The 15,645-nt window shown below is 45.2% G+C and overlaps 1 protein-coding gene across 1 annotated transcript; it reads left to right on the top strand.

The window, feature by feature from the left end:
- The first annotated feature begins 4,014 nt into the window (after window positions 1–4,014).
- Window positions 4,015–15,273, top strand: LOC149333483 (uncharacterized). Its single transcript, XM_089556067.1, has 3 exons — window positions 4,015–4,028; window positions 8,576–8,679; window positions 15,086–15,273. Exons 1-3 carry the CDS (start codon window positions 4,015–4,017, stop codon window positions 15,271–15,273), a joined length of 306 nt encoding a protein of 101 aa, XP_089412193.1.
- Window positions 15,274–15,645: the final 372 nt, after the last annotated feature.

Below are 15,645 nucleotides of genomic sequence, written 5' to 3'. Positions count from 1 at the left end.
TCCCAAGGGATCCCCGCCGACCTCCTCTAAGTCAGCACAACCGGTCCTTGGACTGGCCCCCTGTTTTTGGGCCTAATAAAAGTGTTCACCACCACTACCCTTTTAGGGCGCTACATGTGCGAAGGATGTCTCAGGTGAGATGACTTCTGGCTTCTTTGCTTTTTTATAGTGCTCAAATCGCGTGGTTGTCACAAAACAAACTCCGTCGAATTATTCAGCTCTTTCTAGAGTGAGGTATCACATCCAATGGTCATTTCGTTGTCCGGGTTTTTCGTGCTTTCATGCGGGAAGCGCTTATGATATCATAACAATTTTTTTGGAACGTGAATAGCAGTTGAATATTTATGCAAGGCATTTTCGCTCCTGCCAAATCAATGCAGTTCATGTCCCAGCAGAAAGAGGAGCTTTATGCAGTTTCGCTGTGCATGGTAAGCGTGATGCATGATGAGATGATGTTCTGCCTCAATCACCCAGTTGATTTATAACTAAATTAGTGTGCCATCTCAGCCGATAAGCCCACTTGTCTACGCCACACGTGCCGCCTTTCTGCGCTCCTGTAAATTCAACCACTTACCAAGCAGCCCTCACCGTGAACAATAACATCGAAGCGGAGAGAATGAACTGCGGTATAAAGACTCGCTAATCAAGCTGAAAAATCCCACCTAGCCATCGTTACCTACAGCGAACATCAGTTATAGGCTTGCTCAGCCCTCTAGAGCGTATTATTGCAAGGCGAGTGCGAGCTGTACTCGAGTGCCATGAAAAAAGTAGGAAGCTTCGCCCGCTGTTCCTTAAGTTCATAAATCATTCAACATAATTTAAGGTCCCAAATCTCTCACATTGCAACCTAAAAGGCAACACATCCCCAAAACAAATATTAAATGACTTGCTTTACAGCAGCTGATGCTTTTAGAAGGAAAAAAATAAGAAACGAGTTTATATTTAGGAAGAGAAGTCAGCTGGATTACTTCTAGGTTCAAATCCTCAGCTCTAACTCATTTATTCATGTATACAACGGAAACAAATGGTTTTATTTGCGCGCATAAGGATTTTCAAAATATTCCACTAATCAATGTTATGTGGCGTTGCAGGTGAAGAACACGAGAGAAGAATCCATCAAGGGCGCCTACTAACGACTCACAACTAAATACAGAAAATGCGAATTACGAAATGATAAGATCGTAGGACCGAAAAATCTGAGGGATGAATAAAAAATTTACACTACTAAAAAACACTAGATGTGAAAGGGGATTGAGGAAAACGAATTGAGTTAACGGTCGAGTAGGATATAGGAAGCCGAGGTTATGTAAAGGTGGTTATGTAAAGGTACAGGCGGGATTATCCTTACAGTTGCCTGTCGACAATAGCTGCACGCAAGTTACTTCTCTAGGCGATTGCATCTCTACCTCTCGAAACACTTTAGAACCAACCTTCGCCTTGCAGGCCACAAGGCAAGAAGTGTTGTACAAGCTTAGCTTGTTGTCCTACTGTCGTACTGAAAAAATATACACAGAGAGATGAAACAACCTTTTTCCACTCAAATATTAACATCTGAAATACCTTCATATCATCGAACAAACATGGTTTGGTTTGGTTTGGTTTATAGGGTTTAGCGTCCCAAAGCGACTAAGGCTATGAGAGACGCCGTAGTTGAGGGCTCCGAAAATTTCGACCACCTGGGGTTCTTTAACGTGCACTGACATCGCACGGTACACCGGCCTCTAGAATTTCTCCTCCAAAGAAATTCCAGCCGCCGCGGACGGGATCGAACCCGCGTCTTTCGGGTCAGCAGCCGAGCACCATAATCACTGAGCCACCGCGGCGGCCGAACAAAGATGGTATTGTGTGTTGAGCTTTTTTTTTTATTGTGTCGACTTATATGCAGTTCTTCAAATGGTCTTCAGTTTCTAGCGCATCTATGTATGATGGGGCAGCATTCTACCACGGCATTTCGGTAATGGAGAAAAAAATTGCTTGCATTGCGTCGTTGTCCAAGGCCAGGATAAACAAGGCCAGGACGCGATGGCAAAGACGACAAGCAGTCAGTACATTATTCAAGGCTTGCAACGGCGCTTAACGCTTCTGTATTTCAAATCAGTACTAGCACAGATGCTTTCTTTCTATTTCTTTAAAGTTTACTCAAAACCCAGAAGAAACAATTGTGCTAAATATAAGCAGCACGAAGCAGCGGCCATATGCTCATCTTCAACAAATCATTCCGCAGCCTTATACAAAGCCAGCGTGTGAATTCTACCAATAATGAAGTAGAGGTTTTCCTCTGATACATTAGCGCGTAATGCATGTAATCAGAAAAGCGGTACATCGAGGTACTGGATGTATAATCATTAGTGGTTGAAATGGCAACCAGGTCACTGCATGGCTTGGACAGAGTAGCGAGCTGTTCAAAGCACGCAGGAAGGATTCTAAAAATAACGACGCTTACAGCCGTGATAATACGCATAATAAGGTCTAGCTTAACTATTTCGTCATCTTGCAGACGTTGCATTTGGTTTGAGTGCTGCTGTCACTCATGAGTGTGCGATGACTGTATTTTTTATGGCAGGAGTAGAGCGTGTGTTTTATTGTAAAGAAATGTGCTTGCTCAAACAAGCGCTTGTCGTGCTACCTGTTTACCGGTAGCTCCCCGACACCGCTCGCTGTCTGTTCAACCCGCTGCATGTGATTCCGGCTCCGGCCTCCCGATTACGCGCATTGTTTACAACACGACGTTCTCCTCACGTACATTTGTAACCATCCCTCAACCCAGCGCGGAAAATTACCCACACTGCTGCTTGTGACCACCACAACTGAAGCTTGCTGCTGGTGCTCCTCATGGCCAAGATACCGCGCCGTGCAGTCATTTCAGGATTTATCTTGAGCGCCGTTTCAACCCATTTGACGCCGACCGCTTCCAGAAGCATGCCCGAGTGGACAAGGACGAAGATAGCGCGAGGCATCGGCTATTTACACGGTGTTGTCTGGTGGTCGCGGTTGCTCTCTGGCGGGAAGCACGACAAACGCTGCTAACGTTACGTCACCTGTGTCGAGAACCCTGATGTCAACAGCTAGCCCTGACGAAAGTTGTATTCATATCGAATTCATACAAATACACACTCAGAAAGGCATGAACTCTCAAGACTCAAAGCAAAATCTTTCTTTATACGTTGCCCTCTTCATTGGCAATGGCAGGCAGTGTACCTTTCAAAGAGCCGCCTGACTTTTCTAGACACGTACGCGGGATCACCTAAACATTTAGTGAGACTTGTTTCTCTCAATGCTTGCTTTACTCGTCAGCATCAAGTAGAGGAACACGCCATCTTCCGTGATGTCGTAGCACTTCGCGACTATCAGCTGATGCTCGACTGAGATAAATTTACTGCCGCACATTATGCCTTGCTTTTACTGAAGTAATGTTTTCATCAATTTGTACAACGCATATTATATTAATATTGAGAGCAGATTTCAAGAAATTATGAAATTAGCTGAGCAGGCAATGATCAATCAGAGCGTTTGTTTTTGTACGAAAGAGAAGAAGTCGAAGTTCAAGAGCACTGCAGGTACGTTGCATTTGACTCCGGAGCTAAGGTAAGCGGGCATGTATGTATATGTTATTTTTGTTTAGTTTGCTCTTTATTTTTTCTACGCTCCGAAAAACGTGTTGGGCACCAGTCGCAGCCAAGTGACTTTTTATTCTTTTTGCACCAAATAGAGTATAGCCTAACATTAACGACCTCGGACCAACACAGCCAGCTCTAAAGGCATAAACAATTTCAGTTATCCTAATCAACTTGACAGTTACCACATGCTATTTGCATTTGAATTACGTTAGCATAGGCTTTTATGGCAACAAATCTAACAGAAGGAAACTGCGGTAAAGAAATTGACTTTGCATAGGTAAATGTATCTTATATCTAAATGCCTTTCAACGCTTTTATCTTCTTGCAGGAATATATTACTGGTAATACAATGGGCTCTTGCATCAGAGCGGTGTGAATAATTAGAGCATTTTTGCAGATGGCTGAAGAGGAGTAAGTGTGGAACAACTACCTCTTCCAATTATTCTCTACTTTGATCTTCATAGAGGCTAAGACCATGTTCTTCTTTCTAATGATTCAATATTTACTATAGCCCCATAACGGACTACGAAGCATAACTGGCCTAAAACTGTGAACTTAATTCTGCACCCTTTCTCCAAAAACAGAACTATTCAACGTACTTACATTGCTGCTCGTAGAAGGCAGCAACAGGTCGAGGTCCATTGAACCTTGCATCATCCGTTGTTTTCGCTCAGCGGCAAGAAAACAGACAATAATGCTGACCTCAGATTCCCCTCATCGTGAACCACTATGAAATTTTCATCCTTTCATCATTTCGTGTGCTAATATTGGCGTAAGGTACACCACGCTCAGGATAGGACAAACATGATGGAGAGCAGTTATTGATACAGAAAGCTTTCCGTGACCTGATGCTTGCATGCATTCATGTAGCACGTTAGTGAACGCAACGTAGTTCTTGCATTCTGTAGCTGCTTGGACAAGGCACACACACACTGATGTCGTCAGCTCTTAGGCGGGTCAAACCTGCCTGTCCCCATGGAGAAAAAATCCCGTTTCCTTGAATTACTAAATTGATTTTCTCTCCAAACTGTCTTTATGCGCGCAGCTGACAGTTTTCTGGGTTACGTGAACTCACTCTAATAGTAGCGCCATTCCCAACGTCTCGTTAGGAGCGCCCCGTGTTTTCACGGTCACCTTGAGGTGACAAGTTGGTTTTTACAGGCTTTGAACGCAGGTTCGCAACCAGGATCCCTCATGCGTCTATCCTTCTCGCTCCGCATTTGTGCACACAATACCGCGTCTGCGCTGTATTGTGTGCACAAATTCCTGTTGCTCCTGTTGCTCGGGTGGCGCTCAGCCTGTCAACGGCATGTGGAGAGTGGCTGCCAGGAAGCTACCCTTGACCAGGGCTGCATATTAGTACTATTTTCGATGAGCTCGTGGCATTTGACCAGAGAATTCTGGCTTCATACGGGAATACGATACTATTGCTGTTCGTCTGGCATACTGCTTGCGAGGTTGGAATGTAGTGCGTGGTGTTATTCGCCGCCTGAAGCCAACCGCTAGAGCTACGGCTGCTTTCTCCCCATCAGGGTGGTGGGGTTAGATTCAGACGCTGTCGCCACCGTGTCTACGCTTGGCCTACTTCGCTGATTTTGGTGGATTTCCGATCGAAGCAGTGGGTTGAGTCCGTGAAGCGTGCTTTTAATGATCTATTATATATTAGATGGTCTCCTTTTATTTCACCCCTTGCATCGATTTCAGACTTCAGTGCTCTGAGTTTCTAAATACGTTCTCCATGCCTTATTCACAGAGCTCATAATTTATTTCTTCTAAATTTAATGTTAATCATTGACCCGTGACTCGTTTTCCTATCTCCGCAAACTACTTTACCTCAACCAGCCACCTAACGTTCTGCCACCCATGCTACGCTTGCCTTCCCTTGGAATCCAGTCTATTACCCTTAAAGACCAGCGGCTACTTGCCTTCGCATCGCATGCAACGCCCAAGCCCATTTGTTTTTGATTTTGACTAGGGTGTCATTAAACCGTGTTTCAGCCCTGACCCAGTCTGCCGTCTGTCTCGATTTCGCATTTATGGACAGTACCTATTAACACTAGCGTGTCTAACCATGAATGCAGATTTTTGGTGTACCATCTATCTTTTTGTTTCTCTTTTACTGCGCATATCAATCTCGCATATCAAGTGCGCAAGAACGATACGGTTCATAACTAAAAACGGATATAACGAGGAATATTTTTCTCTCTGGAGACTCTTCAAAAAGACTGCGCATTATATATCTTCTTATCACGAAGCAATATTTTTTAATTGAATGTAACATACCTGTCATGAAACCCACTGGCAATGAATAGATTGAAAACGTGGAGTAAACATAATGTAATACCTTTAAATACTGTAAAAACTAAAACCGTACTTTTTCATGCAAGGCAATCAGCAATTATTAAGAACTTCGACATAGAGCTTCGGAGCACCAACATTGAATTCAAAGACGTGATTAAAACACTGCGAATACTTTTCCACAATCACATGAGCTGGAACGCCAAAGTTGATTCTGCCATCGCTCATCTGTCACGGTGTGTTGGTATTCTCGCTAAAGTCCGAAACTTCCTTCCTATCTCAGTCAAGCTAAAGATATATAACGAATTTTTTTGTCTAATTTAAACTACTGTTTTCTTTGGTGTGGGGCACTACAGCAGAAAAAAAATACGCATAAAATTGACATGCTGCAAAATAAAGCTGTCCATTACATTGCCAATGTTTACTACGATGCCCCTACCGATCACTTACTTTCACACTTTAAGAAACGAAACAGCGCAACAAAAACGAAGGACGAGAACACGAACACGCCCTGACTAACAACTGAAGCGCGAGATTTATCTGTTGGAACAACGTGGGAGCCTCTAGGTGCTTACGTTTCGGCAATTGTTATTTCCTTTCCTTTTATGTTAATAGTTTGCGATGCTGACATGAGGCTGTGACGCAGCGATTAGAGATTATTTGTATGTTGTTTTCCGATTAGAACAGCCAGTTGTAAGTCAGCGCGTGTTCGTGTCTCCCTTTTTCTGGTCCTTCGTTTTAGTTGCGCTATTTCGTTCCTTAAAGATGCAACACCAACTCGGCCACTATGTTATGTTGCGACAATTTATTTTCACACTACCAGATTATACCAGTTCATAGCTTGTACCGATATTACTTAGAAACCACATACAAGAAATCTCTACAATATAATAATCGAGCGTTTCTAGACTTGACCTCCCTCACTCAAACTGTACCGGCTTATACCCTGTGGATTACAGAAAAATGGCTTTTTCCTTTTTGCCGCACCAACTATGGGAATCAGATGTTACGTTAAAATATGTCACACTTATTAAACCAATTACAGTCCATGAATGTCGATATTTCAAAACACAGCTTGAGCGAAATTAAAGCTTCCTTTACATAAGCAGCAAAACGTTGTTAGGTATATTTTTTTGTGATGTATAAAATATTTTCTATGTATAACTGTGTCTGTGTAAAAAGTTTTGTCTATAGTGTTGGCCGATCTTCCGATGTTTGCTGCTGTATGCCATGTAAAGTGGGGTCCGGGGGTCCCTCAAGTGATCTTCGATCACTTTTTTACCCTCACCTACCCACCTCTATGATGTAAATAAAACAAACTTTAAACTTGAAACTTGAATTCTCATGCCCAACATTGTCGGACAAAAATATAGACATTCGAAAAATTTTAAGACGCCCTTGCAGAAATATTAAATGCAATGGTCCATTGATGTGCAGGGAAATTTTATTTTAAAGTGTTTCCTTCAATCGTATCGAACAGTTAAGGCTGCCGTAGGAAACGAATGGAGATCGCTTTTCACTATAGCAAAACAGATAAAAGAAAAAAGATACAGGACTGCCGTCGGTTGATCTGCGCATATATTGATCGTTATAGTGATATCTTACATTATATTAAAAAACTGCGTTCATAAACGGTTTCCCACTCAAAAGTGTTTTTGTCCAGAATTGTTGGTTATGGCTTCAAGTGCGTAAATTTGTAATGGTATCTGCCGGGCAGGCGGATATATAACGCCTGCAGAGTAAAACTGCATAGTAAAACATATTTTCATGACCAGACGGCGAAAATCATCAATCCCTCTGTATGGCTTCCTGCTCTATTCTATTCGATACAATCTAGCCAGGAAAAGTGTTTCAACCGACGTACTTGTGAGCTTTGCGGCAGAGAAACTAAAGGTTCTCCCAATGGAACCACCCCCGCCTGCCTTCTTACTTCAGCACCTAGAGGGAGCTAAATATTCTAAATGGGCCTCTCCCTATCCTTTATTGTAATCTTTCTTCAAGACTTGTTTTACGTTCGTAGTGCATGTACCTATATTTGGACACAGGGCGGGCAATCTTTCCCTGCATTGAAGGCGCCGACAACTCGCGTCGGCAGCACACTAAATGCCGGATGTGTGGTCCTCGGTATAGACAAAGCAATGTGCGCCCGCCGGAATTCAACCCTAGTAACAGATCTCACATGCCACTACAGTGAACCAGTAGCTATATCGAAGAAATCCCCGATCCCTTCTACTTGGTTATTACGATGTTCGATTCTATTTTCAAGCAGGCAACAACAGGTGTAGTATGCTCACACAAGCGCAAAATTTTGGAAAGTATTTTTGTAGACGTCGACATTTTGCCAGAATAGACTCATGTTATATAAATTCCAGTCTTTCTATCATGGTTCGGAAACAGGGCTGTAAACATTGCTAAGCAAATTAGGCTTTGTTCAGAATGAGAAAGAAAATATTCAATCAGTAGGAAGATTTGAACGGTAACAGCGCTGGGTGGTTTGCAAGTTTGTAAAAATTGCGATAATACGTTACTGTGTGCGGAAGCGCACTGTGCCTGACGAAACCTGGTTGCGGTAGAAATTAGAGAGCATGCCGCCAAATAATGTGTAATGAATAACGCCAGTCCCGATCTCAGATCTTTTCTGCTCGTATTACTCATCACAGAGAAACAGCGCTGAACGAGCAGCCGCGGACTAAGAGGAACTACTACGTCATCGGCGGCATAGCCGTCGCTTTCCTTCTTTGCTGCGGCGCAGTCGCCGTCTTTGGTGAGCAGTCGCCCTTTTGTGGTCCTCAAACCTTCAGTAGTTTTTACCATGGTACGAGGCGGGACACTTTTTCCCATTATTTCTCTTAATCATACGGCAGTATTAGTGGTCTTATTTTTAGAAATACAAACAGTTCGCAATAAAAGAAGATGCAGACACTTGCGCACGGTTATGAAAGAGGTACGAATCAATATTCAGCAGCCTCGCCGAGACTGCAGTAAAGTGATTTGGAAGAAATGCTTTATCTTAAATATCACAGTTGAAGGGAAAAATTATCTCAAGGTTTAAGAAACGACTCATGACGGGAGGGACTGGGGTATCTGTTACTGCCGGTGTCGTCGCTTCGGCGGACGCGGTTTGTTGGGACGCGTGTCTTTTTTTTTCAATATTTCCTGTCTCATCTTTTAACTCTCTTCTGTCTGCACGTGGCAGCGATTGTGGCTCAGCTGGAGCCAGTGGTCAGTCCCGCGCACTTTCCTTTTCATCTTTCCTTCAGCCGCAACAACAACAAAAATGGCGCATTTACCCAAATAAAATGTAACAGCACCATATTTCATTTGTTGAGCGAACTTTCGGCGGTTTAAAAAAAATGCCGCTACCGTCCGGAAAACATTGAAGTAATGAGCGTTAGCTGTTCGGTAGCGCCATCTATCGTCCATGTGATGTACTGCCACGTGAGTAGGCTACATTCTCATACCTTACGGCGAGTGGGCGCTTACCTCTTTGAGGTCGGATATTTTTGACCAAATTTTGCCGAAAAAGTTTTTCGACTCTTTGGAGGGCCAGTTTTCCTTACCTCAAGCCGGTAGGTGCGCGGTCGTCATGAGTTATGAAATTGTGAGCTTCCGAGTGCTGACGACACGGCTGCTATGTTAGGCCTAACGATAAGTAAAAAGGTAGTCAGACAATATTGGTGTCCATCACATCCTACTCATGGAGCCCGTTACGAATATCCATTAGTTAGATCGCGACGTTATCGGTTAGTTAAATATAAACAATAAAAATGTAACCATAACCATAAATAAATATTAACTTCATTGGTTCATTTTGGTATCTAACCTGTTCTACTCATATAGAGGATACCAAATATCTAATTCGTTTTATGATGCTGCATTAATTAATGAGTTAAAAGCGATTGAACATAGTCATGTGGCTAGTTAATTAACATGTCAAAGAATCAGTGAGGTCACCAATCACAAATTTGTTATACTAATGACGTAACCAATAAAACACCAATTGAGTTGCTATATCGATCTACTATGGTGGTCGCCATCTTGAATTCCTCGGACTTCGAAAATTTCACGCCGAAGGGGTGCGCTACAAGACTCCCCAAAAATCGAGAGTCGTGATGAATAAGAGGTAATGCTGGTAAAAGTAAGTTCCACTGCAATTATCTCGATTACGGTATTATTCGGTTAGGGATTCGGACCAGTGTGGGTCCGTCCGCAAGCAAGTAACGCAGCGTTCATAGAGCGAGGTAGCCGTTCATAATCTTTCCGATGATATTTCAGAACGCGGTTGTTCGCTAGGCTGCCACGGAGTGGCGTAGAGGTAGCGCATCGGCCTTGCGTGCAAGAGGTCAGGGGTACAAATCTAGGGGCCGCGCAATTATCCGTCGCGCTAAAAACGTACATGGGGTTTCAACGCTACAGAACTGAATGTCGAGCCACTGCTGCAGAGACAAAACGCTGCTTTCTGTGTATTATTACCATGCCCAGCCGCATTTCCTGGTGAACGACAGCGGCCGTGTAAAATCCCGTGGGCGATGGCCCTGCTACGTCTACATAATATACACCGGGTCGGGAGCCGTGTTCTCTCAAGAGCCCGAGCCCGCGCTTGTCGTCTGTTTTCGTGCATGTCGGTGTCCATGTTACGGGGGAGCGGGGAGACCCAGAGCATATGGCGCCACCGTACTGGGATACGCTCCGCCTCCTCTGAAGTGCAGTCGTGTTGGATGTGTAAGCGGTTTAGCAGGCGGCGTCCAGGAACCGTCTGCATGAGCCGCGTGTATTGGTTCACGAGGTGGGCCTCCCGCTGCTTCTGGTAGGAGTTTAGCACCCCCAAAGCCTTTAGTTTGGCATTAGAGGTAGCCACCGGGAGATCCAGGGCTCGCTTAGTTGCCTTGCGGATGATGGCGTCTATTCGCGCCTCGTCTTGCTTGATATATATATATATATATATGGCAAGGCGTCTTGATATGGCAAGGCGTCGAGCATCCGGCTAGTCACGAAGGCATAGACGAGCCGAAGCGCGTCCCTGCCCCGCAGACCTGCCCGCTAGTTGGAAACGCGGCGGATCATGCGCCCTACCTGTTCGCCTACTCTCTTTAGTTTCGCAATGGTGGAGTCTGGTCTGAGTCTGTGGTGAATGAAAAGGCCCAGAATACGGAGCTCCTCCACCTCTCTAATAGGACCTCCTGACAGAGAGATGTGAATTGCTGTCCTATCCTTTGGGTACGCTCTGACATGCAGAAGCTCTGATTTCGCGGGGGCATATTGGAGCCCACAGTCAATAGCATACCCATCGACTATGGAAGCGGCCTGCTGAAGGCGGGCCTCCATGTCCCCAAGGCTCCCCTCAGTGGTCCAAATTGTAATGTGATCTGCATATAACGCGTGTTGCATGCCTTCCACCCGGGCCAGTTGGCCTGGGAGGCGCATCATAGCTATGTTGAACAGGAGCTATGTTCCCATCATGTAAGGGCCGTATTCCTCGCCCTCAATCCGAATAAAGGCCTGGCGATCAGTCAAGAAATCTCTGACATACGCGAAGGCGCTAGCCCAACAATCGGTCGAACTCAAGTTGGCCGGGATGCTTCCGTGTTTAACATTGTCGATAGCCCCTTTCCGATCAAGCGCTTGGATGGCTTTGTCATTCTGTTGCATAGTTGTGAGTCGTATTACATCCTTGTGCAGCTGGAGAAGGACATCCTGTGCAGACATGTGGGGGCGAAACCCGAACATGGTGACTGCAAATAAGCCCTTACTCTCCATGTATGGAGAGAGGCGATCCCGTACCATCGTCTCCATAAGCTTGCCCACACATGATGTCAGTGATATGGGCCTCAGGTTGTCCGTATTCACGGCCTTACCTGTTTTTTAGGAATAAACGTCACAAGTGACGTTTTCCACTCGGGAGGGAGTGGACGCCCGCCCCAGATCTCGGTGATGTATTCTAATAAATGGAGGTAGTCTGAGTCCGGTAGGTTCACCAACAGGTTCACTGTTATGTAATCCCATCACCGAAAAGAATCATTTGGGCTCCTGGCCACCAGGGCTTACCAGCCGCCGCTGCGATTCAGGGAAATAATACCGCATTATAGCGACAACCACCGCCCTGCAAAGGGGCTGAGTAAGACGGAGGCGCAAACTTTAAGGCGCCTACAGACAGGTACTCTACTCTGTCCTGCAGTCATCAAACATTACGATCCTAACACGGATGGGCGATGCCCGAACTGTGAGGAGACCTGTGATATCTTCCACATGGTGTCGGCATGTACTCAAAATCCCCACGTCCCCCCTTCCCCTACCCCTTCCAGAGAGGCATGGGAGACTGCCCTCCTCAACTGCTCCTCGCTTGAGTCACAAAGGGCTCTGGTGAAACGGGCGAGAGACGGGGCCTTGTCATGCGGTGTCCCGGACTAGGAACGCCGACCATGTAGCGGGGCGACTCTGTGGCTCCCAAACTTTATTTCATCAATTAAAAGTTTTCACCACCACTACCATGCCCAGCCAGGAACTTTGGCTGTGTGCGACCGGGCGTTGCACCGAACACAACCAGCGTTCTGTTCAACAAATCAAAGTGCACTGGAGTTCTATGCAGAACCCACTTTCATACCGTGCGTGTGATGCCAGCGCACATTAATGATCCCCAAGTGGTCGAAAGTTTTCCGGAGGCCTCCACTACGGCACCTCTTTTTTCCCTTCTTCTTTAATTCCCTCCTTTATCCCTTCCCTTACGGCGCGCTTACGGCGTCTACCTAGATGTGACACAGGTACTTCCAGTATTTTCATATTAGACTCTTCTACACCATGATGCCGCAATTCCATCATGAATAGCGAGATTTCCACTGAGTCAAATGCTTTCTTTTAATAAATGAAGGCTATGCATAGCGTGTTGGTTATATTCTGCCCATTTCTCTACCATCGGGTTGATAGCGTGAGTACGGTCAGAGCTATCAAAATTAATAAGCACAAGGAAGCCGACGTGAGGAAGTTAAATATCGAGAGAATCGAGTGTGCTCTAGAGAACGGAGTTTTTAATAAGCAGTTAAGAGGTAAGTACGCGTCGGCAAGAGTCAGATGTATTCGTTAATCGACGAAGAGGGCAATGTCATAAACAGTATGAATAATATAGTTTTTGTAGCCGAATTGTTGAATACAAATGTATACTGTAGCAATGTAGGATTATGAGCTGGAAGCGGCCGCAGTAACACTTCGAGGAGTTGAGTTGGAGCCCGGCGTCAAGAAAGAGGGCGAGGATCGCTGAGAGCCTGTCAAGATGTGAAATAATTGGCTCCATGAAGGCAGTCCAGGGCATCGTCTACACTTCCTCTTTGTCCACGCCTATGGCCGTAACAATATGATCAATGAGTCAGACAGGCAGATTAGTACTATTTGTCCAAAATTTAATATGCAGAAAACCAAAGTAATATACAATACCCTCAGAAAGGAACAGCTGTTTACAATCGGTAACCAGATGCTGGAAATTCTAAGCGAATTCGTCTACTTAGGGCAGGCAGTGGCCGCTGATCCGGATCATGCGACTGAAATTAGTAGAAAAATAAGAATGGGGTGGAGCGTAGTTGGCAGGTTCTCTCATATCATGAATGGCAGTTCGCCAATATTCGTCTACTGAAATGTATATAAGAGCTGTATCTGGCCGCTGCCCACTAATGGGGCGGAAACGTGGAGGCAAACGAGGAGGGTTTAACGTAAGTTAGCGACCGCGCAGCGAGCTATACGAAGAAAAGTGATAGTTGTAACGTTGAGAGACAGGAGGAGGACGTGTGGGCCAGGGATGAAACACAGATTAATGACATCCTAGTCAAAATCAAGAGGAAGAAATGGGCTTGGGCAGGGCATGTAATGCGAGGGTACGATAACCGATGGTAACGGAGTGGATTCGAAGGGAAGGAAGGCATAGCAGGGGGCGTTAGGAATTAGCGGGTGAGATTACGAAGTTTGGAAGTAAGGTGATCATAAGCTGCCACAGGGCAGGTTTAACTGGTGAGTTGTGTGAGAGGCCTTTATCCTGCAGTGGTCGAAGTCTAGATGAAGATGATGATGATGTTCTCGGAACATTTACATTATCTAACGCGTCGTCATATATGACATTTCAGACCCCTCTCATTGGCGGATATCAGGGGTACCTCCCATACAGCAAAGCATATGCCCACGCCGGCATTTGTGCTGCACCCTCCGGCTCTTATATTAATATTATAGCTGTTGAAAGCGTCAGCTGATTTTTATGGGTTATAGAACATTCATGGGATAACAGCCGTCCAGCGACTCAGATATATCAGGTTTTAACTCGTGGATGGATTGAATGCGCCTACACCTGCCACGGCCAATCAAAATGAAGGATAATGACGACGTTTGAGGCCTGAGCTTTTAGATTGGCATCCTAAAACAGAGACTGTCAGTGTTAGTATTACTGGTGTTGGGGCGTTGGGCTCCCGGTACCTTTGCTCACGGCCTTTTTAGTGCATTAGCAATTGTAGTGGCCATTCCCCGCTTTGACCTGTTGTGTGCTGTTCTGAAGTCTGTTCTCGTAGCAGGTAGCTCACCTGATCACCGGGTCGAATATGTGCAATTGCACGTATTCGCATTTGGCCAAACTGCGCAAATCGGCTTCCATTGTTATGTAGTTTTGAAAGCAACAGAAGCGTCGAAGAGAACGGCATGGATCCGCGTCTAGTTCTGCAAGTAACCTGAACAGTAGTCGCTATTTGGGATGACTTCGCAATTGATAACGCTTTGCAGGACTGCATAGATTTGAGCCGAAAATTCATTACTGTCGCGTCGGTAACAAAAGCTAAGGAACCAGAGCCGGCAAAGCACGCAAAGAATCATTCTCGCTTTCTAAACAAGAAATGGCAATGCAAGGCCGCCTTTGTGTACTGTAAAGAACAAGGTAAATATTTCACACCTTTTGCTCGTTGTCTGCGCTTGCGCAACAAGTGGCCATTTTTACTGCCAAACCGCATACGATATACAGTGAAAGCCTTGATTGCGTTGTTCTGTCATTTCTTTAAAAAAAAAAATATGCTTTAATTGTGACCCTAATGCGTGTTTTTGTGGTAGAGTCAAGCAAGAGAAATTAAAATTGACGCGTTGCAACCAGTATGACGCTGCAGTTGAGCCTACAGGCTTTGTACATGAGTGACCGTTTATCCTCCATGCAGTGACACTAGGGAAGAGGGACGACGACCTGGACACCCACAGTCCATTCCGGACACTGGAGCGTCCAAATGGATGTCACTGCGTGTATGTTGGCCTCAGCAAGGAGGAACACCCAAGCTACGACCTTGGTGGTTACATATGCGTTTGCTCCAATGACGTGAACAATGCAAAGAACGCTGGTAGTTTGTGAAGGAAGGTGGAAACCGGGCGCACACCCACGAGTTATGTACACGGTGAATGCGTACCCAGGAAAGGAAGAGATCTCGGCTTTTCAATTCAGGGGCCATTTTAAGATGTAACGAATGTCAGTAATGCATTGTTAACCACGCATTACATGTAGCACGTTGTCCAAAGTATTGCGAATAAATAGCGTTATATCTCGAAATAGGGAGAAGTTGTCCGGATTAATTGTATTCCAAGATCGGCGAAAAGATTTCAGGAGAGGTTGTAAATTCTGCTTGCCGCAGCCTCTCAATGCATTTATGCCTGGCGATAAGTGCTCAGTGCAGAGTGCATCCGCGTTTCTTCTGTCGTGTTTGGCAATGCGTGCGACCTTCTCCTC

This window comes from Amblyomma mixtum, chromosome 8 (genome assembly GCF_055824585.1).
Source record: "Amblyomma mixtum isolate Tamu chromosome 8, ASM5582458v1, whole genome shotgun sequence".
NCBI lineage: Eukaryota > Metazoa > Arthropoda > Arachnida > Ixodida > Ixodidae > Amblyomma > Amblyomma mixtum.
The sequence above is the reverse complement of the archived record's forward strand: the minus strand, read 5'-3'. Positions and strand labels throughout refer to the sequence as shown.

Coding starts and splice junctions, on each gene's coding strand:
- LOC149333483 (XM_089556067.1), top strand. Junction 8,680..15,085: donor CGGCGCAGTCGCCGTCTTTG/GTGAGCAGTCGC, acceptor TCCTCCATGCAG/TGACACTAGGGAAGAGGGAC.